The sequence below is a fragment of the Danio aesculapii genome, chromosome 20, assembly GCF_903798145.1.
Source record: "Danio aesculapii chromosome 20, fDanAes4.1, whole genome shotgun sequence".
NCBI lineage: Eukaryota > Metazoa > Chordata > Actinopteri > Cypriniformes > Danionidae > Danio > Danio aesculapii.
In genome coordinates this window covers 29931321-29948946 of record NC_079454.1, presented here as the reverse complement: position 1 = coordinate 29948946, position 17626 = coordinate 29931321, and the positions used below count along the sequence as shown (strand labels likewise).

The following is a 17626-nucleotide window of genomic DNA, read 5'->3' as shown; positions in this document are numbered from 1 at the left end:
TAAGAACCGAATGAATGAGGGAAGGAAGGACCAAAAAAATAAAGAAAGGATTCAAGTAAGGACTGAACATAGTAATGAAGGAAGAAATGAACGAACGAATGAATAAATGAACAAAGGACCTAATGAAGGAAGGAACAAAATATGAACGAAGAACAAATGAATGAGCAAACGAATGAAGGGAAGAATGAATGAAGAACCAAATGAATAAAGGAAGGATTCAAGGAAGGACTAAACAAACTAAGGAAGGAAGGAACAAACGAATGAATGAATAAATGAACAAAGGACCTAATGAAGGAAGGAACAAAATATGAACGAAGAACAAATGAATGAGCAAACGAATGAAGGGAAGAATGAATGAAGAACCAAATGAATAAAGGAAGGATTCAAGGAAGGACTAAACAAACTAAGGAAGGAAGGAACAAACGAATGAATGAATAAATGAACAAAGGACCTAATGAAGAAACAAAAATCTGAACGAATGAATAAGCGAACGAATGAACAGATGAATGAAGAAAGGAACAAATTAATGAAAGAATGAAAGAACAAACGAAAGAATGAAGGAATGAACGAACGAATATAGGAAAACTACTAAATGCAATACAGAATGTACTGCATGTAAACGCTGCATGTAAACTTTTCACAGTGTAATACTCACTACTCACTACTCGTGAGTACTTTTAAAAGAATTATTAGCCCCCCTTTGATTTTTTTTCTTTTTTTAAAATATTTCACAAATGTTTAACAGAGCAAGGAAATTTTCACAGTATTCATTCATTCATTTTCCTTTCGGCTTTTTTCAGCTTAGTCCCTTTATTAATCTGGGGTTGCCACAGCGGAATGAACTGCCAACTTATCCAGCATATGTTTTACACAGCGGATGCCCTTCCAGCTGCAACCAATCACTGGGAAACACCCATACACTCCCATTCGAACACATACATATAATTTAGCCTACCCAATTCACCTATACCACATGTCTTTTGACTGTGCGGAGAACAGGCAAAATCAACACAGAAACGCCAACTGACCCAGCCGAGGTTCGAATCAGCAACCTTCTTGCTGTGAGGCGATCGTGCTGCCCGTGTAGGTTCATTTGAACAATATTAATTTATTAGTAATATCAGTAAAATGTACCAATGCAAACCATTTCAGTACAAATGGGTAACTTTTTTAAAAGGTTCTGTAGAGACCGCTCTCGAGCCTTGATTCTGAGAATGTATTTTAATCCTAAATTAAATTAATTTCTTTCTAGCTAGCTCTTTAAACTATTTGAAATAAATTGTGGCTAAATAAAATGTAAGTAATGGGATGTTGATATTTAAAATTGAGCACGACACATAAATCAAATTCAACACAGCGTGGACATATCTGCATAAAAATGATTGGGATTGATTTTATTCACCATTCCAGCAAAGCAAATGTCATACAATTCATGCCTACCATACGGTTGTTTCTTCCATTCCCATCTCCTTTTCTGTCTGTGCAAGGAGATGAAAAAATGTCTATGAAATCCCCCAGACAGCCAATAAGTGATCATGTAAAGTCCTCGTTCTTACTACTGTAAACGTAAACTCTCCATGTCTTTCATTGTTCCGCCCTCACGTAGAAAATAATCTCAAAATAGGTTCAGATATAAAACTGACAGTCCTTCTTCTTGGCTATTTCTGATTTGGTCCACTGTGCATCACGGGTCCACATTAGGGAAGGTACTAACTTTATTGTTTCTACTGATGCGTCTCTCGGGTCGGACTCTGGGCTGTTTGGTCTGGATGAGCTCCTCTGGTGTGTTACCTAATGGAGGCAGAAGTCTTTTCTTACTGTTCCTGGTTTCAGGCAGCCATTGAGGGGGCAGCTCAAACGGCCCAAAACCAAACTGTGTCGCATCCTCGGGGTCCGTAGGAGTTGCGGGGGCAACTTGCGAAGAGGAGTAGGCACATGACTGAATAGGGGAATGTTTTGGTAAAACTAAGACCTCTTCTTTAACCCCTTCTCCTGGCTGCGGCAGATGCGTGTCTTCTGTCCCCCCTGCACTTCCACCTTGTCCCTCATCTTTGGGTTGAAAGTTGGCAGACGCCACTGAGGAAATCTCATTCTCATCTTCTTCATCTTCATTGGGTCTGAAGATCTGCTGTTGGCCGATATTGAACATCTCCAGGAGTTGACTACCAGAGCGAACCACAGTCTCGCCACCTAGTGGTCCTACCTCAGCCAGACCTCCAATGCTGACCATGTTCCTTCGGCTATAGCGTCGATGCAGGCGTGCTATCATATCAAGAAGGCACCGTCGCACAGACCGGTTAACTGTAAGAAGAAACAGTGGGTTGGTGAGGAGCGAGACCTTCGGGAGCCATATGGCGGTCAGACGCAACCAGGATGAGGCATTTGCAGCCCCCAGTATGGCGTGGTATATTAGCAAAGCAGCATATGGTGTGCTGCAGAGTGTGAAGACGAGCACAATGGACAACAGAGTAGCATGAAGTTCAGCCTCACGTTGAGATACATATGGGATGGAAATGCTGTTTTGAGGGGTGCGCAGCGCCGCGATGATCACTTTCTTCTTCTGGCTGGTGCTTAATGCGCGGCGTATTAATACCATGGCGAAAAACACCACTGCTAGTGGGAGAATAAGAGTGGTGATGCTGTATGTGATCATGTAAACAAGATGTCCAAGTGATTGTCCGTCAGAGCAAGATGAGGTGGCGTAGACATCTGTCACATTGCTTACAGCGAAAACAGGGACACTGGCCACCACTGCATGGACCCAGATGTAGATGACCAGGTCTCGGGATTTGGCATCTGATATCTTTCTCTCAAGAGGATACAACACTGAGTAGTACCTGGGAGGGAAAGAAAGGTGAAGTCACATTAGCTTTTGGCAATGGTGTAGTCCTCAGTCTGTAAGGGGGTGTAAGAGGTGGTTCTTATTTTGCAAAATGTGGAACTTTTTGCAGTTATTCACCTCATTTTTTATTTAATTATGATATTTAAATACTAGATTTTAGTGACTTTTTAAGCACTATTTTTATTCAAATTAATTTTAATATGGGCCACTTTGGTCCTTAACGCCTTTTTATCAGTCAAGAAAACAAGATATTAATGTTTTCTCTATTTAAAAACAATACAGTAGCAAACAATGATTTCATTTACATCCAATTGTATGTTTTCTTAAAAAGCTGGATGTTGGACTCATGAATAATAATAGTTTGCATTGGCCAAAACTGATTAGTTGAAGTCACACTGACGTGACAGTCAACAAATGATTTAGCTTGGTCTTGAAGACTATTTAATGGGTTATTTTTTACAATTTATGGTGGTGTAGCAGTCAAAATAGGACAAATGAGCTCATGTATGGGACAAATTCTGGACCTTTCTTATTGAGGGGTGGATCTTTCGAATCATCCGAACCTCTCCTGGCTACAGGCCTGGTCCTGCATCAAGCACAGCTCACTTAAAAGTCACGTTTAAACCAAAAGCAGCTTTCTGTGTGTCAATGCAGTGTAATAATCTCCGCCCGGGTGTCAGAGCTCCTCACCCTATAACGGTGCGCCCTGCCACCCTGCGAAGGAAACACATTTTTTGTTCATGACCCAAAGCTCATGACCATTGGTGAGAGTAGGAACGTAGATTGACCGGTAAATCGAGAGCTTTGCCTTTTGGCTAAGTTCCTTCTTTACCACAACAGACCAGTACATCGACCACATTACTACTGCCGCTGCACCGATCCACCTGTTCCATCCTTCCTTCACTCGTGAACAAAACCCCAAGATACTTGAAGTCCTCCACCTGGGGTAAGGACTTTTCCCCAACCTGGAGATGGCAAACGACCTTTTTCTGGTGGAGAACTCTGGCCTCAGACTAAGACAATAAATTTATTTGTTTGTTTTATTGTTAAAAGTTAAATTAAATGTTTCAATTAAATGGTGTAAATAAATGAGACTTTGTTGAAAATGCCACCCAATAATGCAGAGGCTTTGGTGAGCAAAGGCAGATTATGCTTGACTACTGACTTTACAGTAATGTTTTTTTAATTATTTTGAAATATTATGAAATAAATTAGGAAATTACCCATGACAACTTTACTGTAATACAGTTTGGTATATTTACCTTTGGCCCATGGCTCTCAATGATATTTGGTTTTTGGCCCTTCATGCAAAAAAGTTTGGGCACCCCTGGACTAGAGTATACTAGTTGTGGGTAATGACAGCTGTTCACTGTTGTTTGAGCATTATTTGGACACAGATTCCCCTATGAGCCTTGATCCATTAAAAAAAAAAGCATTTATAAGATTAATTTGTCTATACTAGATGCATGGGATGATTTGATTCAGTAAAAAGAACCGACTCTTAACAGTCATACTTTTGGGAATACACTAGTGTGCTGAATTGATTTTTTTTAATAGAGCTGGTTCTGAATAACAACAGAGCCTGTAGGATCCCGGTTGTCTCAGTTACATAACCCTAATACTTTAGACTCCTATGTATTATTTATGACAAAGTTAAAGGGCTTCACGTGTATACAAAAAGACATGAATAGATTTATTCCATTGATTTGTAATGTAAAATCCCAGAAAAGAAAAGACATGAAAGAAAATCAATACTAATCTGTATAATACGGATATCAGAATGTTTTAACATGCGATATGTGTCTGTCTGGTGTGTGTATTACCTTCTTTCTGAAATGAAAGGAATGTTGGTTTCAAGAAAGGCTTCTGTGCTAAGCAAAATAAATTATTCAATGAATTGATAAAGGGTCTGGCACAGAAGGTTGCTATGGAAGCACTAGTCTGTGAAACAGCTGGTACCCATGGGTTGAGTTCAACAACTGTATATGGGTATCCAGATTTTATTAAGAGCGTATTTAGTATATTATCATCTTAATCTATTGTTTAAATAGTTGGGAGCTCGAGACTGATAATAGTGACCTCAAATCTGAGGCAATTACACTTCATTTGTTAGTTCACAATGAATGAATTAACATGTATATCTACTCACCTATCCAGGGCAATGATGGCGAAACTGAGCACAGTGGCAGAGCAGAAAAGCCTGTGCAGGAACTTAATGGCTTTGCACAGGAGGAGCGTGTGGACCCACAGGCAGCATAGAGGACTGGCACTCAGCGCTATGTCAAACGGCACACACACAAGACCAGCACAAATGCCAGAACACGCCAGGTTCTTGATGAAGAGATTTGTGACGGACTTGAACACATTTGTGTAGATCGTGCACCACAGCACTGCAGTATTGCCTGAAGACAAAAGAGAAAAGGTTGAAGGTTCACAAGCCCAGGTCAGCCTCTAAGGACTCACAACTGATGTGTTTATGGTGAGACCTCAACAGCCTGCATCATTTTATCAGTTCCCATGGCAATGGGGTGCCTGAAGGTTACAAGCCATGAAGCCAATTTTAAAAGGGAAAATCACTGAAGAGCCTTGTGATTCCTGCAGGCAATAGTGTGTCATTCTTAACCAGCTGTGAAGGACAAACAAGCCTTGCGACACACACTATGAAGATTTGAGAAGCATGCACTGGCAAATTTAGATGTTTGTAATGTTTAATTGAGGTGGAACACTTGATGAGTATTTTTAAAAGGAATACTCTAGTTTCAGTAAAGTTAAGCTCTATTGGTAGGGTTAGTTTATCATCAAATGAAAAATTAATTAAATTTTAATTAATTTTAATTAATTAAAGAGATAGTTCACCCAAAACTGAAAATTGTAACATCATTTACTCATTCTTCACGTGTTCCAAATCTGTTTGACTTTCTTTCTTCTGTTGAACGCATAAGAAGATATTTTGAAGAATGCTGGAAACCTGTAACCATTGAATTCCACGGTATTTGTTTTTCCTACTATGGAAGTCTATGGTTCTAAATATCTTCTTTAGTGCTCAACAGAATAAAGAAACCCTTAAGGGTTTATAAACACCCAAGGATGATAAAATAGTGAACTAGTTTTTATTTTTGTGTGAACTATGCCTTTAACTTAAAGAGCACCTATTTTATCCCTTTTTCAAGATTTAAGGTGAGTCTTTTGTGTTTCCAGAATGTGTCTGTAAAGTTTCAGCTCATAACACCCATCAGATAATTTATTAGACCTTTCAGAACATTATTCTGAATTTTCTGCTCTGGACACACAGTGGCTGTTTTTGTTGCCTGTGCTATTAATGCTATTTCTCCCATCTAACATTCCCACGTGCCTGTCAGAGTGTGCCTCAATCTCCGCCTCGGCTGCTTCAGACATTTCGTTGCCTTGTACTTGTACATGTGTGATGACAATAAATTGAATCTAATCTAAAAACAAACAAAAAAAAAAACAGCACAGTGACAGACATGAAGGAAGCAGATGTCACATAAGGTTTGTGAGAAATACTACAGTAAGAACGTTTCCAATTATTATTTGATGTATTTGTTGTTAAGTTGCAAATATGAGTCACACACAATGTCGTTACAAAGTTCATGCATAAACACACATAGCGCAGACACACACAGTCCACGGATGTTTAACTTTGCTTTGCACTGTTTTTGCATGGCAAATGTGACAGGATACACATTAATATCCACTGCTGTATGGATTTCCGTTATGTTAATGTATAAAATAAACCTGATTTAACGTCCACAAACCAGGATTGAAGCCTCTTCTTTTATAATTGTACTGACATGCGGCTGTGGTGATAAAGTAAAGATGGTAAAATCGCTGTAATTCATTACAAACATGCACTGTTTTAAAAACATTTTAAACTTGTAAAACTCATTCTTGATCACATTTGATGATGATTGATGATCACAGAGAGCTGAACAATTTTTTTAATCACAGTTGCTTTGTGCAGTAAAGGTTTTTGTTTACTTCCTTTTTAAAGAAAACGAGGGACATATTAAAAGCCTCAATGCTATCCATTGCGCTGAAATTATACTGAACCAAAAAAAAAAACAGCTGATTGATAAGTATTTCCAAAGCAATTCCATGGTTTGCTTACTTTTTTACACCATACATATGCATGTAAAACAATCAGTGAGAGCATGCAGAAGTGTTTTTACTTGAGGCTAATTGAAAATGAAACATGTCAATTCAAGTGGAAAGCTACGCAAGATTCATTTTCTTTCAAGAGGTGATGCACGGACATCATGGAATTCACATGCCTTGAACTGAAATGGAGCCTGAGGTGATTCTTTCCTTGGACGTTGATGTGAGCGGAGCACTTAGATGACAGGTGATCTCTAGCCGGCTCCGTTATTACTCTTGACACACTTTCAGAAGGTGCATCTTTTCCACAAAGACCGTGACTTTCATCTTTTCCCATTACCATGCAGGTGTAACAGGCGAAGCACACAGGAACCTGTCTGCAGCTGCCTCTGTGTTATTACCCTGGTGACATTTTGAGTGCACACTGACAGTGCCGGACAATTGTCCATTTGTTCCCAGAGGTCTCCAGTATGACCGTTGCTTAACAGGGGTATTTAGACTTCACAAGGTTTCCATTAGTGGTTTCTCAACTCTTTCTAATATGCTTAAGAAGTATGAGAACAGATGTAGACTGAACATTTCTGAAAGAACTTATTTTGTCATTTTGTTTGATGAATGCTATATTACTGAAAGTATGGATATCAAATCTGCTACCAAATAAGCCTTTTAAAGGATACTTCACACACAAAACATTTAACTACAAAACTGTATGAATATTCCTGTAAATTTTACTCCGCGGGACATAAAAGGACATGTTTTGATACTGATGTCTCAATGCTTTTTGGTGTCTACTGAATTTCACTGTATGGACAAATACAGATCCATCAATCTTTAAAATAAATTTTGTGTGTGTACTGCAGAAAAAAGAAACTGAATTTCTATGAAAATCCATGTAAAATGAAAATGTACAATGTTTATTTTGCTAGTGCACATTGTCATTATCAGGTGAAAATTAATCCATGCAAGTTTATCCAATGAAAAAAATGTTTGCTTTGGTAATCTTTAATCAAGGTCTGACCATTCGCTTCCATGTTCAGGGTAGCGATCCTTCTTGGTTGACATCAGTTTGATGGCTGCAGCCAAAATATTTTTGAGCACGCCTCTCTTACTTTTAGATTGCTATGGGGAAATGATAAACAAAAACAAGTCCCGCCTCCTACTTAAAATTCCATTTCAGTAAATCAACATGCTGAAATAAAAGTCTCAGCAACTTCTCACTTCTTTTAACTTCTCTTTAAAGTCTTTATTCAAGTATGATTCACTATTCAGGCATTTAACTAAATTGTCTACGCTTGTTCAACTGCTCATTAATCAGCCATGGTATCAACTCAATGCAGTTTGGCAAGTAGACATGGTCAAGACAATATAATAGAGAAAATAGGAGAAAGGTAACTGAAATGACTTTGAATGAAGTGACATGATTGTTGGTGCCAGACAGGGTGACCTAAGTATTTCGTGATATATACCGTGAATCATGATTTTTGTGCTGTGGATGAACATGCTTTGCTGTCAGAGAAGAATGACCAAACTGGTTCAACCTAATTGAACAGCTACAATAACCCAAACAACCACTCGTCTCAACTGATATCTGAAAAAGAGCATTTATGAAAGCACGACATGTAAAACATTGAAGCAGGTGGGCTACAGCAGCAGAGGAGCACACTAGGTACCAAACAGATCAGCTAACAACAATGAAGCTAAATAAATTCACCTGGGATAACCAAAATTAGAAAATAGAAGATGTGGAAAAGGTTGGTCAGATCTGATGAGTCTCAATGTTTCCATTGGATCTTAAAATCAGAATTTTAAATCATGACTCCATCCAGCCGTGTATGCATAGTTAATGGTGGTGGTGCAACTGTGTGGGGGATATTTACCATATTGCCAACTCTTAGTAGCAAATAAGCATTGATTAAATGTCACCGATTACCTGATATAGTTACTGAGCATGACCATCACATCTACTGCTGTCGCCTGCATAAAACATAAACTGGATAAGTTGACGGTTCATTCTGCTGTGGATTAATAAAGGGACTAAGCCGAAAAGAAAATTAATGAATATATTGCGATATGAATACAATTTCACTAGATGACTTGAATAAATATTTGGAAAGAATTTATCATTTTAGATTGAAAATCCTCATACAGTCATAAGGCTCAAAAACACTTGCTAAATGATCAATTATAATCCAGTCTCAACATTGCGTATACTTGTGGTTAAGACATATAGAACCATGGTGCTCATGGCAACCCAAGTTTGATTCCCGGCTCAAGGTCCTTTGCCGACCCTTCCCCTCTCTCTGCTTCCAATACTTTCCTGTCTGCAACCTGTCCTTTCCAAATAAAGGTGAAAAGCCCCTAAAAATAATAATAATAATAAAAAACATTGCGTATACTTGCAGTGTGACTATTATGAATGATCACATTGTGATATCGATGCTGAAACGATAAACTGTGCAGCCCTAGTTGTGTGAATGACACTGAGCACCTTCTATATATTGATATGTTTCTATGCTTGAGGTAAAATGTTTGTGATGAGCTTTGGTTCTTCATATGACTTTGTCTTGTCTGTGTAACAAAGGTACAATATACTTCCAAGCCGTGGTGTATTGACACCATAAATAGATGAAATAATAACTCACAGTAAAATGTACAAATTTATTTTACGGTTTGTACCATATTTTTAACAGTCACTTAATTTAAAACCATCTGAGCCTTCTGGGATGAGGTGAAATGAGAGATGTGCATCATGAATGTGCAGTTGACTAATCTATAGCAACTGTAAAAAAAATATAACCAGTGAATCTGACTTTAAATGCAGAAGAAATGAGAACATTTAGTGGTGTCTGAAGTAGGCTACACTGTAAAAGAAATCCTGGTTGCCTTAAATTTTTAAGCTGAATCAAATTAACCTTATGAGTCCATTGAACTTATGTTATGTTAAACTGACTTAAAACTGCTTGTAGAACTTATAAAATTAAGTTAGAACATGATTAACTTAATTTAATAAGTTACTATGAACTAAAAAAGTGCTGTCAGGACTAATTGTTCATATTTTTTTACAGTATATCTGTGTAGCCTTTATTCACCGGCTGTAGTGAGTGTTACTGTGTGGCTGCGGCCTCTTAGACACTTGTGTTGTTTGGAAGGAAATTCAGATAAATATGCTTTGCTATCATGTCAATATGGACCAAAATCTCTGATGAATGTTTCCAGCAACTTGTTGAAACTCTACGACACAGAAAATGGGTTCAACCACACACTAGCTGTCCCTAATGCATGTAATTGTAACCCCTCAGGTTCTATTCCCCCCAGTCATACATGGGAGGCGGACATGCTAAGTGGCTGTTGCGCCTCTTGAGGCCAGGGGAGTGAGGTTTACTCACACAGCTCCTACATGCTGTCCTCTGTTACGTAATATTGAGCTTGAATTCATGAGCAGCAAACACATAGATTTAAAAACAACTGCAGTTTTTAATTAGAGTGCACATGAGCCAAGAAGTTTGCTACAGTAACTGAATGCCAAGGAAGAAAAATAAGCGCAATCATGACTAATCTACTTCCACAATGACTTTCCATAACTAGTGATCAGAATGAATGTAAATGAGTTCCCAGAGTTTCTGAAACTAGAGCTTTAATCCAGGCAGAGACAGATTTTCAGATTATGAACATTTAAACTAAGGCTAATTAGTCATGGGAGTCTTATGAAATTAGCTTCTGACGTAGTTCAGACTCAAACACCATGTACAAAGAAGCTTTATACTATAATAATCATTGTTAAATCTTATTTATTCTCAGGAAAGCTAAACAATGGTCTTCTCTTTCTGCTAATCTTGCTTTATTACCATTGCTACAGGAGATGTTGTGAATGCATACATTTAAAGGGGTCAGTATACTCAGAAATCTAAATTATTTCATTATTTACTAATCTTCTACTCCAAATCTGCTTTTACTTTTTTTCATTTTACAAATTACATTTTAAAGAAAGCTGAAAACCTGTAACCATTTACGTCCACCACCTTAAAAAACAAACAAGTTATGAAAGTCAATGGCAAAGTCCCTTTAAGTAATTCATTTTACTCAGCGGCCATCTTTGAAACACCTCTCAGGCAGTATCAAATTGTCCAAAACTGTTAGCCAACCTTACAATTACATTATATATTTGAAATCACCAATAAAATTAATCAACAACCGTCTCATAAGTTTAATTTCTAAACATTCGAATCAAATAAAATCACCATTTTTTTTCAGGTTGCCCGAGCTAATGCGAATGCACACTCAAAAGGAAAGCGATCACGACACCAACCTCATTTATGGCTGTTTTACACATTATCATCCTCTAAATGATCGTCTAATCGCGCTGCTCCACTGAAGTAATCCACAACCTGTTCTTGATGCTGAATCTCCTCCAGAAATGACAGCGACTCTTTGTTTACAAGTGTGTGGGCGTTTGAGTAGCTGCTGCTGTCATGTGATGTGCGTTTGACAGGACACACTGTATCTCGCGTTCATTTCATACAGATTACAAAACTAGGCTGTAGTTAGTTCATTTAAAAGTAGAGATTTCTAGCTTTATGTGGATCTTATGTCTGTGAAGCAAGTATTCGCTGAGATTCCAGTGTGTTGTTGACCACATAAAGGGTCGTAAAAGCACACGTCTGATCTGAGCATCTCCACCAGAGACTCGTCAGTCAATAGAGATCAATGATTGGCCCCTGTACTAGTAGGTGGGGCTTCATTCGCCATATTGACTGTTATACTTCTCCCCATTCAAAACTATATGAGAGACATGTCTTGTGTATTCTATAGTCTTTGGTCAATGGTTACAGGTTTGTGTTCAACTGAAGAAAGAAACTCATAGAGGTTTGGAACCACTCAAGTATGAGTTAATAGAGAGTAAAACCTTCTTTTTGGGTGAACTATCCCTTTAACCATATAAGTTCATCAATAGTGTTCTACAGCAGTGTTTCTCAACCACTTACCTAGAGGACCACCAGCTCTGCACATTTTCTTGGTCTCTTTAACCAAACACACCATCATCAGTTTATTAGCAGAGGCTGAAATACCTGTAATTTGTGTAACAGACAAAGGAGACACCCAAAACAAGCAGTGTTGGTGGTCCTCCAGGACCGTGGTTGAGAAACACTGTTCTACAGCACATAATGTATGTAATCTGTGTAAAGAAAATCATTGCATCATCATGAGAGTGACATCATTATGAGAGTGACTGGCTGCCATGTAAAAAAAAACTCCCTAAAACTCGGATGTGACAGATAATACAGGCGACACAGTGGCTCAGTGGTTAGTACTGTCACCTCACAGCAAGAAGGTTGCTGGTTAAAACCCTGGCTGGACCAGTTGGCATTTCTGTGTGAAGTCTGCATGTTCTCCCCGTGTTCGCATGGGTTTCCTCCGGGTGCTCCGGTTTCCCCCACAGTCCAACGACATGCGGTATAGGTGAATTGAATAAACTAAATTGGCCGTAGTGTATGTTTGTGTGTGCATGAGTGTGTATGGGTGTTTCCTAATACTGGGTTGCAGCTGGAAGGGCATTCGCTGTGTAAAACATATGCTGGATAAGTTGGCGGCTCATTTCACTGTGGCGACCCCTGATGAATAGGAATTAGGAACTAAGGCAAAGGAAAATGAATGAAGTAAGAGATAATACATATTATCGGACGCAAATATTACACATCTGTTTGTATATGCTGCATGAATGAACCCATCAAAAACAACATCTCTTTTCTGTGTCTTTGATTTGTCACATGGTCATCAGCTTCTAAACATAACTATCCTGTTGCTCCAATGTGTAAGAATTCACACAGGCATCATAACACATTTTCTTAGAAACATCTTGGGCACAGTAAATCATTTGATTAGATTTGTTTTTAGTAAGAATGGGTCATTTGTACAAAGTGTTTTAGAAATGTCAACAAAGCTTTGGGCATTTCAGAATAAGTTCTCCAGATGTGATATAATATAAATTAATAGATAGGTGGAGCATGAATAAATTATTCAAACAAAGCCTTAACTATCTGCCATGGTATTAAATTCATTAATTTTCCTTCGGCTTAGTGCCTTTATTCATCAGGGGTCGCCACAGCGGAATGAACTGCCAACTTATTCAGTATGTGTTTTACACAGCGATGCCCTTCCAGCTGCAACCCAGTACTGGGAAACAGTAGATTATTCAATTCACCTATAGTGCATATCTTTGGACTGTGGAGGAAACCTGAGCACCCGGAGGAAACCCTCACAAACATGGGGAGAACATGCAAACTCCACACAGAAATGCCAACTGACCCAACCGGGACTCGAACCAACAACCTTCTTGCTGTGAGGTGACAGTGCGAACCACTGAGCCACCGTGTCACCGGTATTACATTTTTACTTTATTTAATTAAAGGTATTTTCTGAAAACCTAACGCTGGTGCGAATTAAGCCCAGACACTGCAGGCAAATTCATTGTTTTTATATGCACCAGTCAAGTAAGGAGATTTTTAAATGTTTGGCTTTTCATTAATGTACAGTAAATATCACTTTATCAGTGCGTCTGTAGATTTCAATTACAATACAAACCAGGCAGTTTTCTCAAAAAGAGTTTTCCTCCTGCTTTAAGCCATAAATCTCCACTTCAGATGCACTTGACCAAACAGATTTTTTCATACCCATATTCTGAAGGTTTTTACAGAGATATGTTCATAGGCTGTATTTGCACACACTTAATGTACAAGAGAATGAATGCAATTCAATGTCCTGATATACTCACAGTAAATATAATTGTCTGCCTTGACTAGAAGTTGTCCATAATTTTTTTTAACAAATCATAATTGTGACCATAAATAATGTGTAAACAAAAAACTTCACAAAATTTCATTAATTCCAACATCAGGTTTACACCATACAAACTGTAAAAGGGGAAGACTTCCATGACTAATCACACCACCTGTGTATTAGAGAGCGCTCAATAATAACAGCCTTTGTTTATCTTTTTTCTTCTCTCAAATGATCTGAACGCACGTTGTAACATCTGCTACAATGTGATTTATCACAGAATATATAATCTAACTGTGTTTGTTAAAGGGATAGGTCACCCACAAATGAACCAAAATCATATCATCATTTACTCACCCTTATATTGTTTCAAACATTTATGAGTTTCTCTCTTTTTGTTAAATACAAAATAAGATATTTTGAAGAATGCAAGAAACCTGTAACCATTGACTTTCATGGTATTTGTTTTACAATGTTTACAGATATTTTTAAGTGAATAACTAGGCATGAAGCTTTGCAAATACTTGAGTAAATAGTGGTTAAATAATTTTTTCTGGTTGAACTATCCCAATAAACGTTCACATTCAAATTTAATTTGTGCACTAGCTGTAACCTTTAGATTATTCATAATCATCCATTCACATTTGAACAGTGCAATTGCCCATTAATTCATAATAGGCTCATGGATAATGCCTTATCACATTAATTAACCATGATTGTTTATATTAGAATATATTTAAGCCCAAACAGCCTCCATTCATTTGCAGATGAACACCCAAAACATTTCCAATCTCGTGTTCGTCTATACTCACCCAAAAGGGATCCGATGAGGATGAAAACTTGAATGGTGGTGGTGAAATCTTTGTAGGCTCTTTCCTGCGCGTGCACAATCTCCTCCAGCCGTGTCACCTCTTTATCCTGAGCGTCACCCCACAGACCCACAGGAGACGACGCGTTTAGGAAACCCAGCTTCGATGAGTTTAGTATTGTTCCGTTTTCTGACAGAGAAAACCAGCTCTCCGCGTTATCCGCCTCCATCATCATTCATATCTGAGGCGCCACTATAATTCTCCGGCTCGGCTCTCACCGCGCGCGCGTTATTGGTGCACAGAGCTCGTGCGTTGTGATGTTGTGTCCATCATGATTAACACTCGACTTTTCTCCAGTACAAACGCCAAACATTTAGGGGAAAACGCTGGACGGAGATGTGTCTTGATCATAATAGCTATGTCCAAGAACGGATTGCATATCGCAGATTTGGTTGAATAGTGCATTACGCTGTAATACTCCTAAACAGCTGTCTCGATATTCTAAGGCATATTCTCGAGATAAAAAGGCATCATCTCGTATTCAGATCTCTGGCGTTGATGGAGCGATAGGACAGTGAAGGCGACGTTCACGCGCAAGTCTCAACTTCATTTCAATAGCCGTCCAAATATAAAATGATACTGTTAAATGCAATATTTCGCGAGCACTGTGCCACTATGTATGCAGACAGTGATGTTTAAACAATGTGTGATGATAAACCAAAGAGAACGTGATAGAGAAATTAGCAACATACCCGTATGAGATCATTATGAATGAACATAGCCAGGATCCATCTGCCAGAAAACGAGATTTTGAACGCGTATTATGCTAAATATCTCGGTGTATGACTAGCAACTGGGTTTTTACCAAACAGGCTTCATTGCGAGTGACAATAGCGCTTTATTTCTTCAAATGAGAGGTGGGCGCTTACAATAAAACGTCACCGTATCCGTCCGTTTTTACGGCGTCTTCCGAGTGGCGCGTGAGGATTTGGACCGAGCCTCGGTTTAGGCTAGAAACTGATCCAAACCTACTCGCGAGTCGTTTGAGGCATTACAACAAAGTCCTTAGAGCAAAAAAAAAATGCTATAGGCTGTTTGTAGGGGTTTCATTAATGTGAAGTAAATAATTAATCCTAACGCCACACATTGATTAAACTATCATTTGCAGTGAAGAATGGGAATGTAAACCTTGACAGCTAAGCTTTACTCACGCGGCACTGAATTTGTCTACGTGTTGCGTTTGTTTGCTTGTTTCTATAATAAGAAGGTTGGTGTTCCTTGTGGTCAGGGGAGATTTTAGAAAACCCATGTGGAATGTCTAAAGCCCGCATGAAATGAGACTGGGGCTAGTTGTCATACAAGATGTTTGCCCTGATGACTGTTTCCCAGGAACTAGAATATCAAGTGTAATTATAAAAAAAAAATTTTCGTCATTTTAATAAATAATGGTCAGTTATATCCAGTAAGAAAAATACAATATGCTGCAGATCTTGTTTATTTAGGATCTATTTTTTCATTTAAAACTAAAAACATTCATTTCATGAGCCAATACAGTAATTCTTAATGGTCATTTTCTTGCCAGTTTTCCATGCAAATTTGATTCAAATCTTATTTAATACATTGTGTTTTACTCATTTATTCATTCATTTTCCTTTGGCTTAGTCCCTTATTTATCAGGGGTTGCCACTGCAGAATGACCCAACAACTTATCCAGCATATGTTTTACGCAGCGGATGCCCTTGCAGCATCAACCCATTACTGGGAAACACCCATACACACTCATTCATACTCATACACTATGGTCAAAATTATTTCATCCAATTCACCTATAGCGCATGTCTTTGGGCTGAAACCGGAGCACTCAGAGGAAAGTCAACACAGGGAGAACAATCAAACTCCACACAGAGACGCCAACTGGTCCTGCCAGGAATCAAGACCTTCTTGCTGTGAGGCAACAGTGCTAACCACTGTGCCACCATACCACCCTGTTGTGTTTTAGTCCCTTCATATTGCAATTTCATTCTGTCTAGGCACTATAAAACATCTTCCGTCCAGACAAAAAGGGTGATAATAAATTGTGAGATTGTCACTATTTTTATACAAGTATAAGATTAAAATTTATGAATAGTGTAAACGATTTTTAAAGCCAGTATAAAATGCAGGCCTGATCAAACAATGACGCAGCCAGCAACCAACCCTCTTCCGTTCATTATCATACTATTGATTTTCTCATTGATTTGCTCATACTGCCATCTGCATCAGGAGTTCTGTGAACTTCTATCCAGGGAATACAGGCTGGAAAATATTCTTTACATGTAGGCTATTTAACACAACTGATTATCAGCAAACGTTTTTTTTTCCTGCAAGACTCCAAAACATTTGGTGTGGTAGTGTATTGTGATGGTGTATGATCTTTGACTTGGAAATACTAACATTGAAATTATTTTTTAATTAATTGTGAATTCCTACTTATATACACAATCATCACTTGCAGTATTATGCAGGTTCAAGTAACAGCTCTGCTCTAAACATAAGATGAAGGTTTTTTCAGTTAATCAACGTGCAAGTGCCCTTAAGCGCTTGTTCTTAAGTAGTCTGGGTTAAGCAACGCAGCCTGCTGGAGTGTGTCCTTGTCAAAGTGCTCTCTGAAAAATTTGCAGTGAGTACCACTGGAGCTTGCATAGTAACCTCTCATTCATTCTCATACTGATCATCTTCTTTTTCGTACTGATGCATGTAAAATGATGCCAAATATACTGCCTAAAAAGACACTTCACTTTAAAAAATACAATTCTATCATAATTATCAGGTTGCTCCAAGCCTATATGCCTATTTCTCCTCTGGAACACCGAAACGTTTCTCTGATGCTTTACACAAAACAAGTTGAGTAAGTTTCGGGTTGACAAATCCAAAGACATGCAAACTGGCTAAGATCAGGTGCACATGAAAGTGTGATGTGCAGCAAAGAGCTAATCACACAAGACATGTGAGAGAGTTAGAGTGATTCAATTTTTGTGATAAAGTCAAAGCCATTGACTTATATAGATATAATATCATTAGATATACCTATCGTTAAATAGATAGA

General features: G+C 38.3%; 1 protein-coding gene across 1 annotated transcript; it reads right to left on the bottom strand.

Moving 5' to 3' along the window:
• Positions 1-1373: 1373 nt before the first annotated feature.
• Positions 1374-15606, bottom strand: gpr176 (G protein-coupled receptor 176). Its single transcript, XM_056481435.1, has 3 exons — positions 14545-15606; positions 4992-5244; positions 1374-2837 (listed from the first exon to the last, which is right to left on the bottom strand). The coding sequence occupies exons 1-3, from the start codon at positions 14774-14776 to the stop codon at positions 1685-1687; spliced, it is 1638 nt and encodes a 545-aa protein (XP_056337410.1). The 5' UTR covers positions 14777-15606; the 3' UTR covers positions 1374-1684.
• Positions 15607-17626: the final 2020 nt, after the last annotated feature.